This window comes from Pangasianodon hypophthalmus, chromosome 16 (assembly GCF_027358585.1).
Source record: "Pangasianodon hypophthalmus isolate fPanHyp1 chromosome 16, fPanHyp1.pri, whole genome shotgun sequence".
NCBI classification, from domain to species: domain Eukaryota; kingdom Metazoa; phylum Chordata; class Actinopteri; order Siluriformes; family Pangasiidae; genus Pangasianodon; species Pangasianodon hypophthalmus.
In genome coordinates this window covers 17,783,325-17,810,812 of record NC_069725.1, presented here as the reverse complement: position 1 = coordinate 17,810,812, position 27,488 = coordinate 17,783,325, and the positions used below count along the sequence as shown (strand labels likewise).

The following is a 27,488-nucleotide window of genomic DNA, read 5'->3' as shown; positions in this document are numbered from 1 at the left end:
TGATTGCTGGGGAGAGATTTTTATCAATACAAATAAAAGCATAAATGATTAATCATTTTTCTTTCCAGCTTGGGTGTAATCATATGTCTTACATATCATTAAAGGATCTTTATTCTTAAAAACAGGGAACAATATATGGATGTTGTGTAAATCATTAATGAAAAGATTATGAATGATGCTGAAATGCTTTTCCCCATCCAGTTTCTGAGAATGGAGAGATTTCAGTGGTTAAGTCAGATAAAAACACACACGGATAGCTGATCCTGCTGAGGAGGTCTTACTGGGGTTCATTGCAGAGATAAATCCCTTCACCATGATGTCATCACTCATACTTATACAGGCCAGCTGTTCGCACTTAAGCTATAGAGCCTTTCCAGATCTCCAAGCTATTTTATTTTATTACATTTTATTTTGAATAAGCATGTGTTCTTTATGTTTTTTAGTCTGTGTGCAGTAAAAGTAAAAGTGCTATACAAATAAAATTGAATTCAAATGAATTGAATTTAGTTTCCAAAACTTTATTCATATTCCAAACTTACACCAAAACAAGTTCTTCAGTTTATAAGAATTGTAGTACACAGACCACAGACCCAGAACAGTGGAATGTTAAATATAGACGGAGGATGAATTAAATAAAAGAACAGAACACTACTAGTCATGGCTGCCATGCTATAACAATTGATAGCATTACGCCTATTGCAATGGGAGTCCACGTACTCATTAAGCCAACTGCGGGACTCTGCTCTGTTCATTGTTTGCCTTTGGCTGATTGGCAATTAACAATCAATAATTGCATTAAAATAAAAGAAGAAGGACAGATTTCAGGATAGCCCACTACAACTATGACATTCCAGAGATATTACAAAAGAGCATAATACTGGTTTAGGACAAATATACAATTCCAAAATGTGTCTTGGTCCATTGAAAAGGTCATCTTCATCAATCACCTATAAGCCCTGGTTGTTTTACAGGATTTTGAAGTCCGGTGTGAGCTGTGGTTTGCAGTGATGAAAAGGAGTTCATGGTAATTGTTAGCGAATGAAGTCCAGCACCAAACAAATGCTGTGCAATCACCTTAACTCTCCAAGTCATCACATTGTCACATTGTTTAATAAACAAAGGTTGAGCAGTACTGTTAACATAGGTACACATTCTTATATCAACCCAATGAAATATGGCATCACTCATATTTATAATTCACACATGGCATCTGAAACTTTAGAAATACAATTCACACATGTGCATAAAAAAAGAACAAGCAAACAGAACTCCCATGTGATTCAATTTGATCATTTCTTCATTGGATGACCCAAGAAGAAGTGTGCTCTTGAACAGAGAGCCATGTGGAGGGTTAGGAAACTGTGGAACATTGGGACACGAACAGGGACTAACTCTGTCCAAGTCTGTATACACTTATGGAAGCCAGCAATCAATCTTATTGAAGGACACCCACCCAAGACCATTATTCAACATCAGCTCAGAGAGCCACAGCACTTGCACTCTTCACATTATAATAGACTAGCATTATATAATACTATATCATATAACAACATTATGTAATATTTTAACTGCTGTTTTTTTATCATCACCCAAACAACCAAACTTTATTTTTAACTTAATTTTTTATGTAGAAGTTAACAACTAGATATTCATAAAAGGTTTGATTGTGTGTGGGAAGGGTAAAGGATATAACCAGATAAAAAGATAAGAACCTGGGGTGGGTTTCCCAACAACGATGAATCTTAGCGAATAACAAACAACTTTAAGAAAGACATATGTTAAGTATGAGCTTATTTAGTGAGTATTTCCTGGGAGCTTTCGTTATGAGAGATTTAAAGATTGAGTTGTAAGTAGTTCTTTGTTGGCTCCGCCCACTCCGAGTCGAGTCTGCACACCGCACGAGTCAATAGTCAAACATTCGATTCACAGTCTGGAGGTAAATTTTTTAGATGAATCAATGACTTTACACGGCATAAACAGATGTTGATGTTTGTAAATAACCATTTACAACAGAAATTACGTTTGTCTGGAAGGGCAACGCTGAAAAAATGCAATATATTGTCAGATTTAAGAGAAAATATAACGTTTACATTAAATGTACAGTTTACATATTGTGGTCCTGGAAGTGCCTGATTGGCTTTTAGCACTTAATTATTCATGGCAGTGCATTCTGGGATATCTACCCTCTCTGTGTAGTGTTTTATTTGTGAAATCTTTTGTTATTATGCTTAAATTTTTTGAATTTTCTTTCATCAGCGCAGCTGTTTAGAGATGTTCAGTTACTCATCACACAGTTATTGCTTATGCTAGGTTTAATCTAATCTTTCAGCTTGACTTATGTGGAATGAGTGTGAGCTGTTACCAAATGCAGTATAGTAGTCTAGTGGGTAGCGTCACTGCCTCTCAGCTCCCGAGTCCTGTGTTAATGCAAATCAATTCATTCACATGGAACCAATACACATTTGAATCAAGTAAATTTCAGTGATTTTTTTTCAGTGTACACAACAACAGCAACGACAAAGGTAGTACAAAAGCTACATTAAAAAAGTTCATTGAATTTGCTTGAAAGTTAATTGAATTGTACATTGATTCTACACAAACAAAATATGTTACTTCAACATAAATTCATTTCTTATGCTTGTTGGTTCCATGTGAATAGATTTACATGAACACAGTTTTAAATGCAGTTTTGTATAGCTAACATGATTAATAAAGAACAACGTGTAACCCCACACAGACAGTGAACGAAGCTGTGGTTTGAATCTACTACACTCTGAACACTCACAGATGCTAATTAAGCAAGTTAACACCAGGGCAATAGATCACAGTCACTCCATACAACTGTGAGGCTTTTTTGCATAAAAATGAGTGGCCTCTGCCTTTTTGAGGTAGAACTGCATGCAGGCTCCAAATAACCAAGTATTTCATGAAAAACGATCAGGTTACTCATTAATTTACAAACAAGTTGACGCACTACATTAGTAAAGAGTTTCGGTAAAGGCTTGTTAATTAAAGAACATTCTTATGAACGAGATAACGATGTACTTAGCATTACAAACGTTTTGGGAAACCCACCCAACTGGTCATCATCATCATCAAGAGCCATTTCCAAATTACATTATAATAACTATCAATAACCCTCATTATGTACTAATTGTATTGAGATAAAGAGAGTATTTTTTTTTTCAGTTCCCTAGTGTTGTTTGTAGGCCTGGGATGGTGAACTTTGACCCAGAGCCTGTGTAGTTGAGACGGACTCTCACAGCTCAGTGTCAGCTTTGGTGGTAGAGTGACCATTGGTGGCGGCAGGAGGATTTTGGATCTTCACGGCTTCTAGGGACTCGCCATTCTGGCTTGGTTTCTCCGAGCTCTCAGGTGGGTTCAGAGGAGCAACAGACACCAGAGTGTTGCCCTGGTTATCTTCATCAGTCATGTACGACTCCTCTGCCTGGGGGAAAACACATACCAAGCACTGGGTAAAGAATAATTTCTCCACATGCAACATGCCCATGATAAATAAGAATGTGTTCCAGGAAATGAACTGTTAGCACCCATTTAACCTCTTTTACTGTGTATGACGCAAACATTGTTAGTACTATATTACTTCCAATAGCTCCATTAATCAGCCAAATTACAGCCTCATTTTTTTCAGTCTCTGTAAGAAGTTAAGAGCCGTGCACTTTTTTAAAATGAGCTTCATTACTGATAAACGTGTAGCAATTTGACATGTCTATAAAAATGGTAATATTTCACTCTGATAATGCTGTGATACAGTGGTGTGTGCTGAGAAAAACTTCTTCTGATAGGGTGTCAGATGCTCACCACTTAATCACAAGCCTAGTAACACTTCTCCAGGAAAACATCACTTCTACACCAAAATCCACTTGAAAATAACTTGAAGCTCAAATGAGTGTGCTCTAATTAAAGCACCCACCAGCTGATGTAGAGACAGGAAAGATATTTACTGACACACAGAAAGTCTAGCATTAGATTATAAATGCTTGGACATCATACGCATTATGAGCATAGTGGGGGAAAATACTTGTAGTCTTTTCGGAGATTAGTACTTTGCCTAACTATTAATGAAAATGAATACTTGCAGTCCTACTCAAGAACCACTACATGAAAAATAAAATGCCTTTTATTCATTAGATTTTTATTTACACCTTGTAATGTACGTGTTACAAATCTTGAACTTCATTACTTGAATAATATTTTCTTCTGCCTGGACTATCAGTTGTTATTCTGTTTATTTTATAAGTATATTCAAAATATCCAATGAAAATCTATACCAATTTGTATGGTTTCCACAACCAATCATCTTAGTACTGTTACTGCCTATCGAGCTCTCCTGTTCTTCATTTTTTTATAGTTACATTTAAAGAAATGGAAGTTACTTTAAAAAATGTACTTTAAACAAAAAAAAAAATGGGTCCCATTAAAATTCTCATTAATTTAAATGAACATAGGTGAACAAAGGTTACAAATACTAACCCATCCCCTTAGTAACATTTTTTTAATACGAATTGTCATGAAATTAAGTGTGAGCCCCTGTTATAGAAAAACATCATAACTTCTAATTTCAGTCAAAATCATTCCATTTTATTTTAATGTATTTGAGTACATTTGAATTCTGTTAAAAGCATTCAACTTTTGAACCTGTTTGGGTTGTGGACTATTCTCAGCACACCTGAGACACTGGCAATTGGTGATATGGTAGTGTATCTAATTATCACAGTTTCTTTCAATCATTCTCTGACTACAGTTGGCTGGTTAGGGAAGAAAACAGCCATGTTGCTGTACCTGATACACTTACACCAGTGCAACACACACTACTATGTAAGTGAAAAGTGGCCCACCACTGTGTCATATGGTCATTGGAGAGAAGAAAGGATTTGATTTATTGGAGTTGAAAGAAGATCTTGTGTGTGTTTATGTGTGATTTGTACTCACTAGTTTCATGCCACTGGCCTTTCTGCAATAGCGGTTCCTCACTACATATCCTCCGATCAGGGCAGCAGCAAGGATTAACCCGCACACCAGTACGGGCACAAACACATGCGGTTGTCCAGACTGCACACAAAATGACAAATGAATTAGCTACAGATATTTATAGCAGGTACTTGGTGACACTTTGCTGGTGATCATAACCTTATATATCAGCACAGATTGCTTTTATGCCACTGTAAGTATGCCTTCGAGGTTAGGTGCAGAAGGACTGTTACTGACACTGAGTTGTACAGAGAGCTCTTTAACTACTGTTATGTTCTCGTTGTAGTTTCTCTAAAAGTTAAATACCAGGCACAAGCACTGGGGTATGGAGACCATCAAGAGCCCACTTATATTGCTTGGCAAAACATTGGGCTTCATTTATCAAACATATGAATGGATTTATGTATAAATTGTTAGTACAAGCATTTACACAAGAAATTTGGTATTCATGAAAATCCTGTAAATTTGGTAAAATGTTCGTTTCCTACCCATGCTCCCGAGTGTGTATAAATTTACACATAAGACGGCTAATTTATGTAAATCTCGACTTGATCGAGTCCAAAACATATAATTTGCATGCATTACGCACTTTTGTATATGGAATATGCTGTCGAGTATAATTGCTTATTTTTATTACGTTTAGAGCATTTAACAGATGCCCATATCCAGAGCGACTTATAGAAGTGCTTTGTAGTCTCTATCAAAAACACATCCTCATGCTAGTTCACTTGGTCAGGGGCTAAGAACACAATCAAGAAAATGTGGTAAAACCAGTTGTTTTATATTATTGGCCTTCTGTTTTTCAGGCTTTACTCTTAGTTTTGGTTTGTTTAAATAACATTTAACTAAAAGATTGATAACCGAGGCCCATTGTGTGCATTTATGCTTGTATGAATGTAATTGCTACTCTGCCTCAGGCAGAAGATGACTTCCAGTTCTGAGAGAATGAAAGCAAGGACAAGAGCGAAAGGGAATATGGTGAGAGAAATGGATAAAGTAGGGATGGGTGCATATGTTGGGTGTAATTGATGTCAGTAATGGGCCTTTCGGTGGAGAAAGTTCATCCAGGAGTTCTCATTGAGAATCTTCACCCCAGTGAATACACACATCATGTCATACTTTCCTCAAGGCTTCATATTACACTAAAGCAGGGTTTATCTGATGGCAGTACAATCTCAGTCTCTATATTGTCAGTAATGTTTTGGATTTGCTTCACATTCTTACCTGAGAATTAGAGGTTAAATTAACATGTCTTTGCTCTGTAAATATGACCGAGAACTTTTTTTACAGTTAAAAAGAAACCTAGCCATTGCTTTTTTTTTTAAAGAAATGGTTAATAGTAATATGTAATACTGTTAAATAACACCACTATGACTGCTGCTTTTTGTTTAATCTGTTCTGGAAACTGTAATAATAAATATAAGGTGTAATCCATAATCCTTATCAGGGCAGAATTTCTTGAATTGAAATGAGTAAAGCTATGTGCTTTTATATAACATGAAAGGCTAATAAGGCTTTTTCCATGTCCACTTATCTGCACTGAGTTACTATGTCTTTGCTAGGAATAGCTAAACTCTACCATGAGTGCTCACCTAGGAAGCATTTACAGTACCTGCTCTTATATGGTATAGTTGCCTATGTTGTATGTGATAATTATTTAATAATAATTAGTAATAATAATTAGTAAGTTGTTAATAACATAATAACCCTGTCCCCAGCATCAAAAAGTAAAAACAGGAAGTAATACTCAGCATAAAGTTGAACCAATCATGTTACATGTAGCGCTGAGCACAGATAGTTTCCACACCTGGGGTCTCATTTATCAAAGAGTGAGTAAAACAAGTACTAAATTTGTGCTTAAGAGCCACGTGTACGTACAAGAAAATTGGTATTTATCACACTTGTGTATGTATAGCTGTAAGCAATGGCCATTGATAAATCCCACACATTCTAAATTGGTGTGCTTGTGCATGGCCACACTCATTTGCATAAATAAAAGCCTACAGTAAAGTAAACAACTTCACTTTAAAAAGCAAAAAATGGCACTTTTACATGTAGTTTTTCTATAAAATATATATAGTGTTGGGATTTAGTGTTGGGATTTCAGTGTTGATAAATGAGGCCCCGATGCGGATCGCACAACAGTTCAGTTGAAGCAAACCCTAGAACACAGTGGGGATTGGTTCTCTGGACAATTCCCAGGTAAAAAAAAACAGCATTCACACTTCATCAGTTGTACTGAACTCTGGGTTTTAAAGGACCAAAATATGCTAGTGTGAAAATGACCTAAGAGGTCATACTGCTGTGTGTCTCAACACACACCTTTTGCTGTAAGTTTGATGTACACTTTCCCTTCATGTTCTGCAATTACTATTCCTTAGCTTTTAGAATAAAATTGAAACTGGTGAAAAACACCTACCTGAGCATCAGGAATGGACTCTGGAGCAATGGAAGAAAGTGGACTGGAGTGATTAATTTTTTCATCATGTGGAATGCTGGGTACGTCCGTGTTGCTTACCTGGGGGAGAGATGGCACCATTGGGTGAAAAAAGAATGACATTTACTCAGGAAAAGTGTGGTAACAATTTCCACAAAAATACAAGCAAAGTTAACTAGAAATTTTCTTGCTCTAAAAGTACATTTTTCTTCAAGTTGAGTTAAATAAGCTACATAAACCTCAACACTGTATAAAGAACACACTATCTAAATAATGTCATGGCTACTTAATGGTCACTAACATGTTTAATAGTTCCAAACAGAAGTAGTACACCAATGAGTAAATACAGTCACATCAGCCTTCATACGCAGAGAACTGAGAGCATGCAAAATGATTAATGAACAAAGGCATGTGCATGGGCACACCATACACCTGGCTGAGAAACGCAAAGAGGGTGAACCAAGAAAACTTTACTGAAACACTTGATCTTTCAAAACATTTCATTATATAACAGCCTTAGGCCTTAAAGCTGACACAAAACAAGAAATATTGAAAACAATCCATCCATAAGAGGCAAAATTAAATCAGCTTAAAGTTCTGTGAACATGTACGCAAATTGAGTTAAAAAAAAAAAACGCGTCCCCACTTTAGTTTGCAATCGTTTCAAGTAAACATTACTTCTTTTTTTTTTTCTAGTTTTGTGAGCACTTGCAAGATAATAGTAAATTTAACTCAGTAAAGTAAGTAAATATATACACTTTGGGTTTTAGCCACATAATGAGTATGAATTAATTTAATACAGAACTTAAAACATTTAAGTAATTCTACTAATTTGCTTTTTTGTGTAAAAATGGATAAAGTAGGGATGGGTGCATATGTTGGGTGTAATTGATGTCAGTAATGGGCCTTTCGGTGGAGAAAGTTCATCCAGGAGTTCTCATTGAGAATCTTCACCCCAGTGAATACACACATCATGTCATACTTTCCTCAAGGCTTCATATTACACTAAAGCAGGGTTTATCTGATGGCAGTACAATCTCAGTCTCTATATTGTCAGTAATGTTTTGGATTTGCTTCACATTCTTACCTGAGAATTAGAGGTTAAATTAACATGTCTTTGCCCTGTAAATATGACCGAGAACTTTTTTTACAGTTAAAAAGAAACCTAGCCATTGCTTTTTTTTTTTTTAAAGAAATGGTTAATAGTAATATGTAATACTGTTAAATAACACCACTATGACTGCTGCTTTTTGTTTAATCTGTTCTGGAAACTGTAATAATAAATATAAGGTGTAATCCATAATCCTTATCAGGGCAGAATTTCTTGAATTGAAATGAGTAAAGCTATGTGCTTTTATATAACATGAAAGGCTAATAAGGCTTTTTCCATGTCCACTTATCTGCACTGAGTTACTATGTCTTTGCTAGGAATAGCTAAACTCTACCATGAGTGCTCACCTAGGAAGCATTTACAGTACCTGCTCTTATATGGTATAGTTGCCTATGTTGTATGTGATAATTATTTAATAATAATTAGTAATAATAATTAGTAAGTTGTTAATAACATAATAACCCTGTCCCCAGCATCAAAAAGTAAAAACAGGAAGTAATACTCAGCATAAAGTTGAACCAATCATGTTACATGTAGCGCTGAGCACAGATAGTTTCCACACCTGGGGTCTCATTTATCAAAGAGTGAGTAAAACAAGTACTAAATTTGTGCTTAAGAGCCACGTGTACGTACAAGAAAATTGGTATTTATCACACTTGTGTATGTATAGCTGTAAGCAATGGCCATTGATAAATCCCACACATTCTAAATTGGTGTGCTTGTGCATGGCCACACTCATTTGCATAAATAAAAGCCTACAGTAAAGTAAACAACTTCACTTTAAAAAGCAAAAAATGGCACTTTTACATGTAGTTTTTCTATAAAATATATATAGTGTTGGGATTTATGTAGTTCATTTAACTCAAATTTGAGTAAAATGTACTTTTAAAACAAGAAAATTGCTAGTTAAATTTACTTTTTTAGGAGTTTTTCAGTGTCACCTGTCAAGGGGTGGCAGCAAGTTAACAGTTAGTTCTCAAAGTTGATGTGTTGGAAGCAGGAAAAATGGTCATCTGAGTGACTTTGACAAGGGCCAAATTGTGATGGCTAGATGACTGGGTCAGAGCATCTCCAAAACAACAGGTCTTAACATAACAGTTCCTGGTATGCAATGGTTAGTACCTACCAAAAGTGGTCCAAGGAAGGACAACCAGTGAACTGGCAACAGGGTCATAGGGCACTTGCAATACTGCAATATTTGCACTTGCAAACTAATAGTAAATTTAACACAGTAATGTAAGTAAAATATAAACTTTGGTTATTAGCCACATATTTATATGAATTAATTTAGTACAGAACTTAAAGCATTTAAGTAATTCTAATAATTTGCTTTTTTGTGTAAAAATCATAGATTTGTTTTGTCATATATACTGAACCACTGAATCATTTTTTTTCAGTGTTGATAAATGAGGCCCCGATGCGGATCGCACAACAGTTCAGTTGAAGCAAACCCTAGAACACAGTGGGGATTGGTTCTCTGGACAATTCCCAGGTAAAAAAAAAACAGCATTCACACTTCATCAGTTGTACTGAACTCTGGGTTTTAAAGGACCAAAATATGCTAGTGTGAAAATGACCTAAGAGGTCATACTGCTGTGTGTCTCAACACACACCTTTTGCTGTAAGTTTGATGTACACTTTCCCTTCATGTTCTGCAATTACTATTCCTTAGCTTTTAGAATAAAATTGAAACTGGTGAAAAACACCTACCTGAGTATCAGGAATGGACCGTGGAGCAATGGAAGAAAGTGGACTGGAGTGATTAATTTTTTCATCATGTGGAATGCTGGGTACGTCCGTGTTGCTTACCTGGGGGAGAGATGGCACCATTGGGTGAAAAAAGAATGACATTTACTCAGGAAAAGTGTGGTAACAATTTCCACAAAAATACAAGCAAAGTTAACTAGAAATTTACTTGCTCTAAAAGTACATTTTTCTTCAAGTTGAGTTAAATAAGCTACATAAACCTCAACACTGTATAAAGAACACACTATCTAAATAATGTCATGGCTACTTAATGGTCACTAACATGTTTAATGGTTCCAAACAGAAGTAGTACACCAATGAGTAAATACAGTCACATCAGCCTTCATACGCAGAGAACTGAGAGCATGCAAAATGATTAATGAACAAAGGCATGTGCATGGGCACACCATACACCTGGCTGAGAAACGCAAAGAGGGTGAACCAAGAAAACTTTACTGAAACACTTGATCTTTCAAAACATTTCATTATATAACAGCCTTAGGCCTTAAAGCTGACACAAAACAAGAAATATTGAAAACAATTCATCCATAACAGGCAAAATTAAATCAGCTTAAAGTTCTGTGAACATGTACGCAAATCGAGTTAAAAAAAAAAAACGCGTCCCCACTTTAGTTTGCAATCGTTTCAAGTAAACAGAAAGATAATAGTAAATTTAACTCAGTAAAGTAAGTAAATATATACACTTTGGGTTTTAGCCACATAATGAGTATGAAGTAATTTAATACAGAACTTAAAACATTTAAGTAATTCTACTAATTTGCTTTTTTTGTGTAAAAATCACAGATTTGTTTTGTCATATATACTGAACCATCCTTGATGCGGACCACACCACAGTTCAGTTCATTTGAAGGCAGCCCTAGAGCACCATTTTCAGCAGCAGTGGAGATTGGTTCTCTGGACAATCACCTTCCCATCATGTTCTGCAATTACTGTTACTTAGCTTTTAGAATAAAATTGAAACTGGTAAAAAAACAAAACAAAACAAAAACTGCATTGTGTTTTTGTCATAATGCTGCAGTTATGTTCATTAAATAAAAACTGCAGTAGCTTATGAATACACAGTATCACCTGATTTTGGTAGACACTCTACATTTTAGACACGCTACAAACCACCTACAGACTGTCAAGAACCATCCTATCAGCTGACAAATTTAAACCACAACAAATTTAAACAAATGATATTTATCTGTTTTTCAACATGTCATTAAATATATAAAAGGGACAATGTGATAGTGTACACTCCTGGGCAAAAAAGGGCCAAGCCCAAAATGGCAAATATTAAGCTTTTAATGGTCTTTACAACAAATCATTGGGCAGGAAATTAGCAAGAATTAAACAAATGCACTCCTGAGAGCTCCTGTGCCACCATTTCCTCATTTTGCTGCAGTGAACTGTTTGGGGAAAAGCTAGAAACAGGGAAATTCACTTATATAGTCTTCTCATATGCAAAGGTAAAATCATGATAATGATTAAAATGTTTGATGTAAAATTCAAACTAACACATGTCTAGATGTACAAAATTTCCCAAAAATATCTTCTGGGATGTTTCTTCTTAAAAGATTGGTGATTATTGGTTATCTGCCACACCTGATGCAGCCCATCAAGCGCCACAAGGCTCAAATATTTAAAGAAATCAAAGGTAAATGCTATCTCATACAAAGTTCCTTTATTTAATTGTTTAATTCTTGCTAATTTCCTGACCAATGATTTGTTGTTAAGATCATTAAAAGGTTAATATTTTGCCATTTTGGGCTTGGCCCCATTTTTTTTGCCCAAGAGTGTACACATTATCTACTGTATTAAATATAACCAACCATAAAATATTGATATATTGTTTAGAATTAGTTAATAGATTGGTTGATGAAAGTCACCTGACAGACTTTTGACAGTCTGCACATGGTTTGCTGACTGTTTATAGAGTGTCCACAGTGGACTATCCAAGTAAAGTGATACTGAATAACCTAATATGTCATAATTAGGAATGCAATGTGTTTAGATTGGCACCAACATGAAGTGACACTTCAAATGTGCACTACCAGTATTTAATATGGACTAACTAATATAATGTGGTAAAAATGTGGTATAAGAGAATAAGAGATAATATGATCCAGATTTGGATATCAGTGCTGACATGCCTCTGGAAGCATTTATGAATCACTCCCTCATTTTGAAGTCATAAGGGTTGGGGATTATAGGGCCAATGAAGACAGATTATCATTTTCTCTCTTTCTGTCCTTCTTCTTCTCTTTTATTCCCAGGACCATGATCAAGAAAATATGGGCTCGAAAACAGCAGTATGTGCATGAATCTGTATGAAAACACTGCAAACCTTTCCAGAGCTTCACAGTGAATCCATTTTTGACACATATTCCTTTAGTCACAGGGTGGGACAGAGCAGAGTACAGTCCAAACCCATTCCCTACCTTGTAAACTCCAGTTTGTAAGCATCTGTGACTTGCCTAGCCTTGATCAGTGCATATTCAAATGTGTGCAATACTTGTGTATATTTGTGTTTACACATTAATAACTGTTTTGCTTTTGTTTTATTAAATCTTTCTATAAAATATTTTAGTGTCTCTGAATTATCTACCTAAATAGTTAAAATACAGATGTGTGTCAAACAATAATATAAATCGCCATAGTAAGGTGTCTCTAAAACTGAACTGGAGTCATGAACACCATTCTTGCAAAAGATATTCCTTATCGCAGATTGCAGAAATTAACGCAAAATCAAGTAAACTCCGCAATATTTGGAGGAGCTTGCAATCTTTCAAAATTACCGCAGACTTTCCGCAGATTTGGGCGAAATGCATCATGTAACGTCATCACAACATGCATTCAGCCAAAGCCCTCTTATTCAGGTGCATATTGGTGTTTTGATGTTGTTCGTGGAGAGCCAGAAAGACCGAAAAATCGGTCCAAAATCTCCCAGAAGTGTTCAATTCTGTTGAGATCTGGTGAGTGTGAATGCCATAGCCTACGGATTTGATAAATTTCACACTCATCATTCAGTGGGACCTCTTGCCCTGTGAATGGGACCTCCTGCCCTGTGAATGGGGGCAACAGTTATCTTGGAAGAGATCACTCCTGTTAGGATAGAAATGTTTCATCACTGGATAAATGTGAGCAGACAGAAGAACCTTGTATTGGTTGTGACTGTATTGACCTTGTTTTGATTGCAGTGACTCTTCTCTCTAAGAGAACAAGTGGATCCGGACAATGCCAACAAAATGCCTCCTACAGACTAACAGAGCCACCAGTTTTTTTTTTTTGTTTTTTTTTTAGCTTGTCACCCATCTGTACATGCAATGGTAGATACATTAATTTTACTCATGTGTATTCTCTTTAGTGTTTAGCTGAGATGAGGGTAACTCTCATGACATAGCCTCATACATTCCTATCATCAGAATACTTGTGACCCACCATATTTTTCTTCTACCGCTACTTCCAGTTCTTGCTGAGTAGTGCACGCAGCACATAGGTAAAGGTTTTTAGGCTATTCAAACAGTTCACCACTATGTGTGAAGCAGCTCGTGTCCAAACATTATTGTAATGTAGGTCTGTCTGTAATGTGGTTCCTAGCTGGGGAATGAAGTATGAGTTACAATAATAGAAATCGCCTCTGATTCCTTTCTTTAGCAAGCAGGTATTACATTCCATATGAAGAGCCTCTGCCAGTCCTGGGTGGGACATGGGTGTGGCTTTCAAAATGGTCGGAGGAAAGCCCTAAAAAAACCTCATTCTGATAGAATATTCAACATCTGTCACAATGAACAATATATCATGTATTATAGTAGGCAATTTTATGCCTAATGAGAAAACAGTTCTTTTCTTTGCTATTATTCTCACCATCCCTACCAATGGGACAATCTATTTTACAGATTCCACATCTTACTCCACAGACCTTCTCTCCACTTCCTGTGCCTTGGTGGTCATAACCCAAGGCCACTGGGAGTGGAAGCACCTGTTTCTTCACTGTTGTGTGAAAAGATAATTTAGCTCTGCCATAAAGTGGCAAGTGGAACAGGATCTCCATTTTCTGGCCCCATACACTAAATCACCCCAAACCGCCTTAGCCCACACATTAATCTTTCCTAACTGAAGCTTCCTTCCCTGGCAAAATGGCAATTACATCCATTTTAAGCTTACAAGAAATTAAAACAATTCATCTACTTCCTGTTGCCTCACACTAAGCTGTTGGTGTTTAAGAGAAGTTATAAGCTCTAAGTAATGTATATTTCTAGCTATGCATGTTCTAATGCTAGAATGCAAAGTGCTTTCTAATAGCCTACTGCATCTATTAAAATATAAAGCAAAGACAAAATAAGCATGTAAATCATTTATTCTCATAATTATATCAGTCCTACAGAAATCCATACTTTTGAACTAAGTTTTTTAAATTGTTTATTGCATGTATTAAAAGTTTTAGATTTTGTAGCTGCTTGTCATGCAGCTTAATGAGAAACCCCAAAGTGTAAACTCCTCTGTCCTGAAGACTTTCTTGTATCAAGAATCAAAATATTTATGTGATATTTATTAATTAGTATTTTTTTTCTTTCGCAACGATACATTTTTCTTTGTTAAACAACAGAAATTTAAAATCTATTTATTAGCCTTAAATTATGTGGAGCATTCACCATACAAGTTCCTGTGTATACTATAGAAGTGATATCATGTTAGAACAAGCACATTAATATAAACCTATCAATTATCTTAGAGATGGAACTACTGTCAGAGCCATACTGTTATATAAAATTAATGACATTATAATTTGAGAATTCAGCTGCGCTTGTGATATCACAGCATTTAACATTGCAGGATCTCCATTTTACAGATACAGCGCCTACTGTTTGTACCATAACAGCTCCAAGTTGAGAATGTTGTTTGCATGTATTTTAACTATATGGATATGAGTTTAAACAATAAACTGAAACTTATTACTAATGAATGAATTGTTACTGTGTTGTTCTTCAGTAGCTAATGATGATCTGGAATAGTATTACACATTATTTTTGTTATTTTAAAGAAAATTATTTACAAAAAAAAATTGAAAGAATGTTAATGAAGAATACTTGTTACTCATTGTTAAATTACAACCTTGTCCTTCTGTAGATTATTGTTGTCCATTGCTCTCTTTAGACTAAGACTGGCTAAATTAAAACAACACTCTGACCCTATGTTCCTCTGAGGAGCCCTGTAATAACTCATATAGACATTTACAGTTTAGACACGGAGGTACTGGAATAGGTTAGGAGAGGTTAGGTAGGAGATCTCCAGGAGGAATGTAAGGCTTGGCTATTGGGAATTAATGCTATTGTGATCAGCAATTAATCAATAGTTATTATAAAAAGGTCATAGTTAGCTGGTAGTTTTGCATGAGATACATAAGACTCTGTAATTACTTCTTAAGACTCGGTAATTACTGCACAGTTAAGAGTGAACTCCTTCCAACATACTGAGTAATTAACAAGTTATGAAAAAGACACGTGTTAAAGAAGAACTACTCATTCGTTCCTACTTAGTTCCTGCGTAGTTACCTATGATTTGTTATTTTTAAAGTGTTACCACCAAGTGTTACTGACGCAACACAGCTTAACATTCACTACCTCCTTGTCCACACATGTACCATTCTGAGAAAAATTGTATATATGTGTGGATATATTGTTTTTATATACATTTTTTTTTGTGGTTTCTTGAATTTTTTTTGAATGAATTTTAGAATTATTCTCACAAACACAGTGCATGTGAGAATCACTCACCCCTTGTGGAATTTGATCATCATGTCCATGCACCACAGATTGTGATGTGGTTGTCTCAGGAGTAGATAGGGTTTCACGATTATGTTCATCGATGACGGCTGTGTCTCTCTGCAATCCTGCTGACAGTGTGAGTATATCCTGGGTTGAAGGGTTAGGTTGATCAGTAACTTGATTAACTGTAAAAAGATAACATTGTAATGGTTATGAATAAAGATATTAGGAAGTAGCCCATATTATGATTAGCAATGAGTAAATGTGCTTGATAATCCTGCGTACTGTATTCTCTCAGAGCAAGACTAGATGACTTTGTGTAGACACAGGTACACATAGTTGCATAAAGAGTATTGACTCCTTTATTATTTATCCTTTCTCTTTTTAATGGACAATATTCTGCACTATATTCACAGTTGCTTTATACTAATTTTATATATGGTGCATATGTCTTATTGAATATGTTTATAATGATGGTTAATATGCTCACTTAAATAGTATGACTGAATTTGTATGAGCATAGTAAAAGACACATGGAAAGTGCACATGGAAAGTGTCTTTAGGAGAGTTCTTACCCTCAGTAGCTGGGCTGTTTGTGGAGTTTGTGATACTTGGATCAGTTGCTCCTCCAGAGAACGTCTGAGTGCTATTAAGCTTTACGATCGCACTTGTTTGATGTGTTACTTCCTCTGTAGTCTCAGACTGTCCCTGGCAAACTAAACAGGAAATGTTGAATATGAAAATCTAAAACATTTTCCAATAAGGAATGCAAATGCAATATTAAAATCTGAAAGGATAATGTGAAAATTACCTAGGCAGATAATTGTGATTTGAACATTTTAGAAATGAGAAGTATTGTGAAATCAGTGGATACAAAGCCTTATTATCTGTTATACATCTAAAAATCACAACATAATATATCAGAATGTTCGTCAATGTTGATAACTTACTGATCTCTGGTCTCCAGATGTAAATATTAAAAGTTGCTTTTCAGCCTACATTCTGAATTTCTCCAATTAACAAACCCAGACATGTTCATTAAGGTGTTAGTTCATACTGTGTTGATCATTGCTGGTTTCATTTTACTCATTGATGATATAGACATTAATTAATACAGGTATTCATTATTTAGGTTATTTGTTTTATTATCTAAGCACATCAGTTATTAATGAAGTGTTACTTACTTTGCTGGTATATTTTTTAATGTGTATTAATGCTGTGGTTGTGGTTTGTTCATGTTAACTATTGTGTTAAATACTGTAATGTCAGTTAAGGGAATCTTAATGTAAAATAATACTGATTTCTTTACAATATTATTCAAGCTGCTTACTTGAGTGTGGGAGATAATTACTGAATTCAAATAGTTTTCATTAACTTAGCTCATCATCCTTAACATAATAAGTGTCACATGGGGGCCAAGGGATGACCCACCCATGTTTGTTCCATAGTTAATAAAATGTCTTTTTTCAGCCCCAAACCCTAAGCTACTTTTAAGTCATTAATCCATTATTTGACTTCGTCTTCTATCTCTCAGCACGACCTTTTAAATGTAACACAACACTGAAATTTCACATGAAGGAATGGCCCCACACACAAAGCATCTGCAAACAAAGCCGGCTAACGAACTGTTGTGCTTTTAAAATGCCCCCATAGTGTTTCTTTCACAAGGGTGGCATGTTTACTTAGTGGCTGAGGTGAAAGACAACAATGTGGCATGTTTTTTTTTTCAAGGACCCTCAGTAATGTGTAGACAACATTCTCATCTTGACCTGGGGAAATCAACGTTAGCCTGAAAAAGTCATGACCTTTAGCTTTGCCACCCCCAACAATGCATCTTTCCCATTCAGCTCAAACTACAAGTGTGAGTCAAATGAAAACCTTAAAAGTGCGACATAAATTATAATTCAACTGAATTTTTTTTTCTTTTTCTAGTGGAATCCGGACACTTGTTAAGTGCTGGAATACTGACATTGAATGAAATGAGGATTATGTAGAGAAATTATATGCTTTTGTGACACCTATTTGCAATAAACAATGCGAAACAAAGGTTTTCATTTGAGTAACCCTCGTACATTGTCTCAGTTAGTTTATCACTAAAACATGAATGCAGTAAAACAGTCATGCTTGTGATGACTGCATTGCTCTTGGATTATCCTGTTTGTGTTTTTGTGATTTACTCCCAGCTTTTGGCGACATGAGAAACTATAACAGAAGTGTAATATATTAAACCCTTTTCCAGCTCTGAAATAAGGACATGAACTTTAAATATTAAGCTGTATTCTGTTAATGTTCTCAGTGATGCATATAATAATGAGGCTTAAATGTTATTAAAATAAATGCCACAAATGTGACATTTACCCTTGCCTGGAACTTTAATCTAATGATTATTGATAAAAACTAAAAGATATCTAATGTATTCATCAGTAGATCATGTGCACTGCTGACCCTGAACCTTCTAAAAGGAAAAGCCTTTCTGAAGACATTCCTGATGGCATTCCCTAATCCTCAAACTCATTGTCACCTAAGCTTCAGAATGCTGACTAGGACACACGCTGGGTGGCTTGCCTTTCTCTTATTAATATCAGAGAACATACTGCCACACCCATAGCTTTCCAGCTCTTAAAATCTCCACTGTGAGAATCAGTTTGGCTTAACATGTCATTCCATTGCCCAACCTTACATAAAACTCTCAAAAGTAAAAGTGATTTGATATAAATAAGGTCATAAAAATTGAAAAGTGTTAACCTTGCTGCTCTCTTTAAGCTTAACTATTAATGTTGAATTTGTATATTAGACCATGTTGAGTATGAGCTCATGTTGAGCTCATATATCACATTACAATTACCAAAAGATCTTTAATAAACCACAGACCATTCTTCAAGAATGAAAAAAATGACTACATGTTTAAAAGATTGAGCATCCTAAAACAATATGTTCCTTGTGTATATTTGTGGCCCTACTCATGGAAAAATCACAGTGTGATATTGGCTGGACTGAACCTAACTCCTACTGTTCATAACACCGCACACTAACTCATGCAGGCCAGAAGCTGGCATGTTTATTGAAGCTATAACTTTTTAGAAGAACGCACACACTCTTGCAAGTCTCTGACAAACAAGCGATTGCTTCTGTTACCTCGTAACTGCACAGCACACTAGTCACATTCTGAGTATTAGTGTGGTGCATCAAAAGTCACTAGCAACTCTACATCATTATATCATAAAAAATTGTGACAACATGCACATACAGACAGACTTACCAAATTAAATGGAGAAAAAACAGCATAAAGAGTCTTAAGTTTTTGGGTCACCACAAGTTACCATAACAGCTTCAATGTGTTTTGGCATAGATTCTGTGAATCTCTGGAACTGTACTGGAGAGATGAACATCAATTCTCCCAAAGATCTTCCCTCCCCTATCTAACATGGGTTGGGTCCACTGGGTTGAGATCTGATGACTATGAGGGTTATAGGATATGATTAACATCATTTTCATACTCATCAAATCATTCAGTGAGCGCTGATGCGCTGTGGATGGGGTCAGGGTCATCCTGGAAGAGACGACTCCCATCAGGATAGAAATGTTTCATCACAGTATAGGTGATGAGTTAGAATAACTTCGTACTTGCAGTCACCTTTCCCAGGAAGGGAAGAGATGTGGATTCAGCAAAATGTTATTCACAGTACGACAGATCCTTCTGTTTTTCCTTTGATTTGACACCCATCTGTACATATAATGCACCTTCTTGGTCCTTTGAATGGCTGAAAAACAAATCTAACCAAAAGGCCTCCCAATTTGGGATCTTTATGTTCTCTGATAAATGAAATAATCATACTTCTTTTCAAGACTTGATCTCTAGCTCTCTAACCACACCCTGAGTGTGAATGAGACGCATATTGTTGGGCTGCTTCAAAGTGAGCTAGCTGTGGTTCTCATAGTCACTCCAGAATATAGTTAGCTTGCATGTCTGTGTTTTCTCTATAATAATAATAATAATAATAATAGTAATCACAATTTGATCATTTCAAATGACAGAAGTATTAATCTTGGTCCAGTTTAACTTGTCTACCAGCCTGAACTTGTGTCACTTTGTGTCCTGAAATGTCAACACAAGATTTTTAATTCAGATTAAGTTTCTAATTAAGATTAGGTTTTTATCATTTTTTACATCACATAATCAGATCTGTGATGTTAAAAATCAGCTATTATACAGGGGAGATCATTTTGCAAGTTCAAGTACAACTGTACTCCTTATAGTGTGCATTGTTCCATGTCTAATATTTGACATAATGACACTACCCAAAGAGCCTCACTGTTCTTCAGAACCTCTGAGAGATGCTACGTCTAAATGTGTTTTCCACATTGGAAACAGCACACAGGGGGAGCCAGTGTGATGTTGAAAAATATACTTGTTCCACCCATGTTATTATATATCCCGCCAAAGACATGAAGAGATCCCTTGAAAGTACTGAAACTATTCCCAGGAATTTACAACAGTCCCAGAGGGATTTGAAATGATGTCTGATGGTATCCAGAGCAAGTAGACAACTCAATGAAGACAACTCTGATAAAAACATGTGCTTCAATTGAACATATAGTTTATTTAGCCTTTGAAAAAAAAGAAAAAGAGTAAACTACAGCATCTCACAGTAGGTATATATGGTTATAATTAAACTTGTATTAATATAGTGATTAAAAAATCAAAGGGAGCCTTTTCATTGTAGATTATTACCTAAGAAGCAAATGTAGCTAAATCATATATCTTTAAAAAAAAATTATTAATTCAAAAATGATATGTCTTTAGATTCAACATCCACATCTGAATTTCTCATTTATTACCAATATGATATTGTGTTATTGAGGCCCACGCTTTTGTATTGTCAATCTCTCTCTCTCTCTCTCTCTCTCTCTCTCTCTTGTGAAATGGATTAAGATTGGCTTCTAATCATATTCCCTCTCTACGTGCCATGCCTTTGGTGTCCCGTTTCAGTAGTCTAGTTGTGAAAGCCACACAGACAAATGACCTAGGGCAGAGAGGAATTAAAGGTCATGGTGAGGGAATCATTGGGAAGACTAGTCTTGTAATCAGCTCTATGTTTCACTCAGAGAGAACTAAACATGTGGTATCTGGCAGGGAGGGGTTTCTCCATTGCGGCAGATGTGGAGGTCTCCATGGAGCTTTTCTCCTCCTTGTGTACTCTGCACTAAAATCCTGGACTTGGCCTCAAGCCTGGGGCTCACACAGCTACTCCACCCAGGATCTGAGAAAAAAGAACATCAGTTTTCCTCATCCCTGCTGTCAACCCCTACTTCCAGATGTTTGTGCAGCAGTCCAGCAGCTTCCTTTTGTCCCATCAGGAACCAGTGGTTTGAAATGCCAGCTCAAATTCCACAAAGTAAGGTTACATTTATCTACATCTACTTTTTGCCTGAAATGTTAGCCGCACATTGGTTATTCTCTCCACCAGGAGTGAGAGAACTATTTATATACCTGGACAGGCTAACTGTGAAGGTTTGGAGTCTATACTCCAACAGTTTTAAAAAAAAAACACCAAAAAACCCACAGAGTAAAGGAATTAAATTACTGTTGGTCAAGGAATGTTATCTAAGCCCCTTGAGTCCTCAAACAAGCTATGACATCAACGCTTTTGGGTATTCTCAGACCAGGCCATGTGGGAGTGAACTGGGGCACTCCCCATATTCCAACACAACCCTCTAAATTTAACCATCCACTGCTTTGTCTTAAAACCTTTACAGAGCACATTCAGTTAATCATATGTAAACCCCCAGACATGCAATTTTTAGAATATTTGGATTGTTATGATATGCCAGACTTCCTGTAAGCACCTAGGATGGAATGCACAATCTGTGAGTTTGATAAATAGGTGGCTTTTTCTTATGTTCTCATGATCTCATTAAAATAATTCAAAGTTGTATCTCAAACCCCTTTCCTATCCAGCCCCCCCCACCCCCCCCCCCCCCCACCCCCTTTACAATCCAGATATGGGCTTACTCTTAGTTAGAATACTAGCTACAACCCCCAACACCCCACACCCCATTGCTCTTAACAACACACACTCATGTGCATGGATTGCATTCAAGCTCTTGTTCCCAGGCATATGTATACAAATTCAGCCAGGCATCGGCTAACTGGATATCTAAATATTCAGTTCACTGCAAGCTGAACCTACACAATGCTTTTGGAGAAAGCTGTAACAGACTATTTGTGGGGCTTCAAGACTTTTTCCACAAAAGAAAACTGAGATTGAGGTTTGCACCCTCCCTCCTTTTGGCTAACCATAACAAATCCCCTGGGTTCTTTAAAACGGTGGTTATGGGGGGAAAGGCAGGCATGAGAAAGCCCTGGTGCTCTCAGAGGCAGGAAAAGGATGCAATCTTATGTTTTCAATTAGTGAACATTAGATCAAATAGCCCCTGTGTTGTTTGTTCAACATTAACTACCTGGGGCAATTACTGCAGGACTTAAAGGGCCTTTACGTGTTTATTCCTCATGCAATCATGATGCATATACCAACATTGTTTAGTCAACTCTCTTTATTAACAAGCATAAAGCAGTTATTAGAAGAAAAAAAATACAAATGTGATGACAAGCAAAGAAAAATACATTTATGTGATTAATATATTCCTGTGGTTTTAATATTCCTCAGAATTACAAATCATTTGTTGTTACATAAGCTGGTTGTAATGTTTTGGGGATTCACTGAGGTAAATCTACAAACTTCCATAGCTGTAGAAGTACTGGATTTGATGCAAGCACTAGACTCTGACGGCTTGTGATTTTCCATTGCTAGCAGAGCTGTGTGTATCTTTGGGCTAATTACACTCTAATGTTTTGACTTAGGTCTTTGGATGTGCACGTTGCCAGAGTTTCTCATTCAAAATGAATGTGCAGTGTTGGGAGCAAGCGTGTGTTCTGTTAAACGCCTAGCAACTGTAAAATTGTATCACTATGCCAACAAAGAAGGGAACAAAGGATTACAAGAACAGCAATTACTGAAACAGAAGAAATGAGTACAGATGCAAGTTTTCTCTTACTCCCACATGCTGTTGTTTAAACAAACAAAAATTTATGATATGGCCTCTTAGTAATATCTGTGCCCTTGATATTTCTGAATCTCTAGCAAATACCGGTTAAGTTGTGCATTCTGTTGCTAACATGTATCAGTATTGCCAATTATGTAATGTTGTTGAATTTAGGGTGTGGTGCTGTTTGTTTTATTGTATAAAAATACAGAACTCATTAAGCAATCTCCTTCTCATCCAGAGTTCTAATAATAATCTGATTATAACTAATAATGTCTGGGGCGGCACAGTGGCGCAGTGGGTAGAGTTGCCGCCTAATAGCTCAAGGGTCCTTAATTCAATCCTGAGCTTCGGTTACTGTCTGTGTGGAGCTTTTCATGTTCTCTCCATTTCTAAATGGGTTTACCCCAGGTTCTTCCTCTGAAAAACATGCCAATAGGTGGCCTGGTAACTCAAAATTTCCCCAAGGTGTGAAGAAGTGTGTGTGTGTGTGTGTGCATGGTGCCCTGCGTTGGACTGGCATTCTCTCCAGGGTGTGTTCCCACCTCACGACGAGTGCTCCCTGGATAGACTCAAGATCCAACACAATCATTCAGCGATTGGTGAAAGTGAATGAATAAATTAATGAAAAATCATGTCTGCTTGTGTGAGTTCAACTTGAATTGCCAAACTAAGGCCAAACAAATTGCCATCTCACATTAGTAATGACTCTATATCTTGATTTGTCAGGTCTCTTGAGATAAAGCACACCCAAAGAGGGTGACCTAATGTACTTCTTTTTTACATAACAGTTCCTCAACTGAAAGTACGTGATGTTAAATGTATTTTGCCAGAACGAAAAGACTGCAGAAATGAATAGCTGAAGGCCATGAGAAAGTGAATGGCAATTTTTGGCTCATGTTTATGTTGGCTAGGGACTTGACTGTCTGTCGCAGAGAATGTTCCAGATGTGAGGCAGAGTGATATGGGGCTGCATAATGATCTCGCTGTTCCTCATGGGATGGTTTTTGTATTGAAATTTGCCATCTGTCTTGCTTTTATTACAGAAAGGTGACACAAAAATGTACATGGACACTTGCAGCCAAGGACTTCCCTTTCGCTTTTGCCAAGACTGTGTGCTTTTTGTGTGGCAAAAAGCTTGTGAAAGTTAGCATCTGCTCTTCACTGAATAGCTGAACTGTGTTGGTGGGGCCTATAAAAATGTCAGTTAGGTCTAATCTATATTTTGGCAATGATAAGCTGGCTAATAAACTTCAGGAAAGCTGGTTGCTTGGGCGTGGATTAAGTGCTGTGCTCCTCAATGTTTCTCCAGACTGGCCCAGCTGTTGCCAAGGGTGTTGTGTATGTAACTGGAGCTCTGGACAGGACTTTCTCCTCATGTGTTGCAATAACAACATTAGCAATGGAAACACACTACTTCCTGATCACACAGGGTGTGGATATGATCTTCAGAAGCCGACTACACCAAAACAATAAGCAAACCAAAACTAATGATACACCGAATAAACAAACTGACTTACCCAAAACAAAAAGAAATAACGTTCACTTTCTCCCCTTACTCCCTAACCAATAATTATGAGAAAAGATCAATAGAAATAGCATTGACTTCCTACTTACCATTATTTATAATGTGTCTATTTATAAGCAAGTGAGTGTACTAGATAGAGTTTGTATACAAACAAAGTCAAATTGAACTAAATCCAAAAAGAGCAAGGCTGAAACAGCCAGATGGTCACTCACAAACAAGCAAGTGACCCACAACACAGGCGCGACAAAGCACGGATTGCATAGGTATGTAGTATGGCAAGTCAAATTAAAATGTGAAAGCATTTGCCTGATGTCAAATCCAAATACAGTCTGGCTTTCCTTATAAATAATTCCACAATGAAGCCTGGATAGCACTAAATGTCATTTCAGTTAGACCACTGCCACTCTGCCACCTGACTGAAAACTTCAGGTTCAGGCTCGATTCCAGTCCATGGGGAAATTACCTGAAATTGTATTGATGCAAGTGTGAGAAGAATTTGATCTGTTCACACATTCTGCCTACAATTTTAAGATCAGTCCATATTCTTCGCTCTTCTACCTGCTTTACTAACAGCTGGGAGCTAATGTCTCTCTAATGTAGGCTTTCAAACTGTCAGTGAATGAGATCTTTTTTTTTTTTTTTTTTTTGTGAAACTGTCTTAGGAATAGTGAAACTGCCTTTTCCACTCATTTGTTATTTTTTATTAGCTAATTCAGCAGTGGAGCTGACTGTCCAATCTACTCCTGACATCTTCTTTATGACGCATGCAAACTTTGATGAACCTGCTTGCTGTCCTGACCTTCTGAAAATATTTTATAAGTACTGCAGGACTTGTATAAATGTAGAAATTGGATGCTTACTGAGTGAAACACGGGCTATCAATTTATCACAACATCATCATTGGCTCAATCAACAGAAAAGAGTCCAGTATAACTGCAGTTGTGCGGTTAGGGCCAATGACTTCACCCGCACACCATGCACTGCGTCACTGATTAAACCTTATTCATAGTAGATACAGTCTAAAAATATTGTTTTTTTTAGGCTGAGAATTTAAAAAATTACTACAGTTCTCTACAGTTGAGCCAACATAGCTAATCCAATGTGAAAGTGAATATTGACCACCTCAAGCAGAATCTGTCACATTAGTGTCAATTGCACACCAGTGTCAACAATGTAACACACTGGTGGGAATGATCATATGTGTTAGTCTGTGTTTCAAGCAAGGGAGGGGCAGTTTTTTTGAAGGTTAATTAATTGGTAAACTTTTCAGTCTGAAATTTCATTAGGTTTACTGCTGTAGAATAAACACATTTAGCCCCTCCCCCCTTTTTGTTTTATTTCAAGCAATATTTAGAATACATAAAGGTCATCTTGAAGAATTCGGAATCTGTAATCTTTAAATGACATGACATAGATGACCTAAGCCAAACTCTGACTGAAGAGCCAGGGTGTGTAGTTTCCTTTTTAACATAAATATCAAAATAGTGCGTGTCTTGTAAGTGTGTTTGTGGTGCTTAAACCCATTGCTGCGTTTTCCTCACTAATGGCAGTATAGTGGTGTGTTTCCATGAACTTATTGTTGCCAGGTCTACTTTCCTGGTAAAGGCTACCTTGTACTGACACCAAGCTTTACAGAAGTTGTTCCATTGAACTAAGAAAAAAAAACCAAAAAAACTTGGGCCCTCACATGTAGAGCAGCGTCCAAGTCAGACCTCACCCTGCAATTACCAGTAGCACTGCTAGCTATCCTGCTCTCACCTTCAGTAGAAATGGGCAGGGTAGGAGAGGCTAGAAATCATTCTACGCACCACTGAGCATGCTTGCTACTAAATTGAGTGTCAGTTTCAAGTATTTTAATCCAATCAATCAACAGACATGCAGTCACTTGCTCTGTTACAAAACATACACACAACCTCGTCCATCACAGTAATGTAAACACTCATTTCCTTTGGATGAGCACAAAGTAAACACAGGAACGGCCGCATCCTTTGTGCGGCAACAACAAAGATGCTAAGAAGTTTTCCTTTTGAAATGGCTTGTTAATAAGAGGAGAAAATGGCTGCGTACTGCCTACTGTCTTCTATATTTACACACACACACACACACACCTTTTTTCTACACACATGCCTGCCCGGCTCCACCCGGTCCATGAGTAGGATAAACTCCATAATTATGTTCAACGGCAAGTTTCCACTCTGAGCCAGCCCTCTTTGTTTCAACTTCCCGCTACTTTTTTAAACCAGCCTACTCCGTTTAAATATTTACAAGCTACTTCTTCTCATTAATGAATGTACCTCTGAAAGTAAAGTTGTAGACCATCCTAGTGAAATGAAATGATTCTGTCTTATGAGTTCTTAAAAAAAAATATAGCCATCCTAGCTGAATTGCACTCTTTCAGTTGTTTTTGCTTAACTTGAATAAATTAAATATTTGTAAAACTAATGTAGAACAAGCTCAATTTAGAACCTTGAGAAACAAAAGAAAACGTTTCTTAATCAGAAACAGCTCCAAAATTTAGCATGTGGGAATAAAAAAATTCTCATCAGTATTTACTGCAGAGTTCGGCATGTACTTACTGTGAAACAGCAGAACATAGAAGACTAAAGTTAGAGCCATCCTTCTGCACATCTCATTCATTCTCCTCATGGCCATCCTCTTTGTGAGCATGCTGCAGTGTGTGAGTGTGTGAGAGAGCGTATGTTAGAGTGCTGGAGGAGAGCTTAGGGGTTTCCTGTGACTGAATATGTTCTGCGCAGGACACACTGGCAGGATAAAGCATGGTTTGTGCTCTGGTGGTTTTATATGGTCCCACCACTTCCCCCCTTCCCCACCCCTCTCTCTCTCTCCCCCACTCTCTCT

At 36.7% G+C, this 27,488-nt stretch overlaps 1 protein-coding gene across 2 annotated transcripts; it reads right to left on the bottom strand.

The window, feature by feature from the left end:
* Positions 1-497: 497 nt before the first annotated feature.
* Positions 498-27,413, bottom strand: cd34 (CD34 molecule). Of its 2 annotated transcripts, XM_034311767.2 has the most exons (7): positions 27,206-27,413; positions 16,633-16,773; positions 16,067-16,242; positions 10,251-10,349; positions 7,412-7,510; positions 4,954-5,073; positions 498-3,448 (listed from the first exon to the last, which is right to left on the bottom strand). In XM_034311767.2, the coding sequence occupies exons 1-7, from the start codon at positions 27,294-27,296 to the stop codon at positions 3,260-3,262; spliced, it is 915 nt and encodes a 304-aa protein (XP_034167658.2). In that variant the 5' UTR covers positions 27,297-27,413; the 3' UTR covers positions 498-3,259. The 2 variants fall into 2 exon arrangements, with proteins under 2 accessions (XP_034167658.2, XP_026776454.3); XM_026920653.3 differs by lacking the exon at positions 7,412-7,510.
* Between the last annotated feature and the right edge of the window lie 75 nt (positions 27,414-27,488).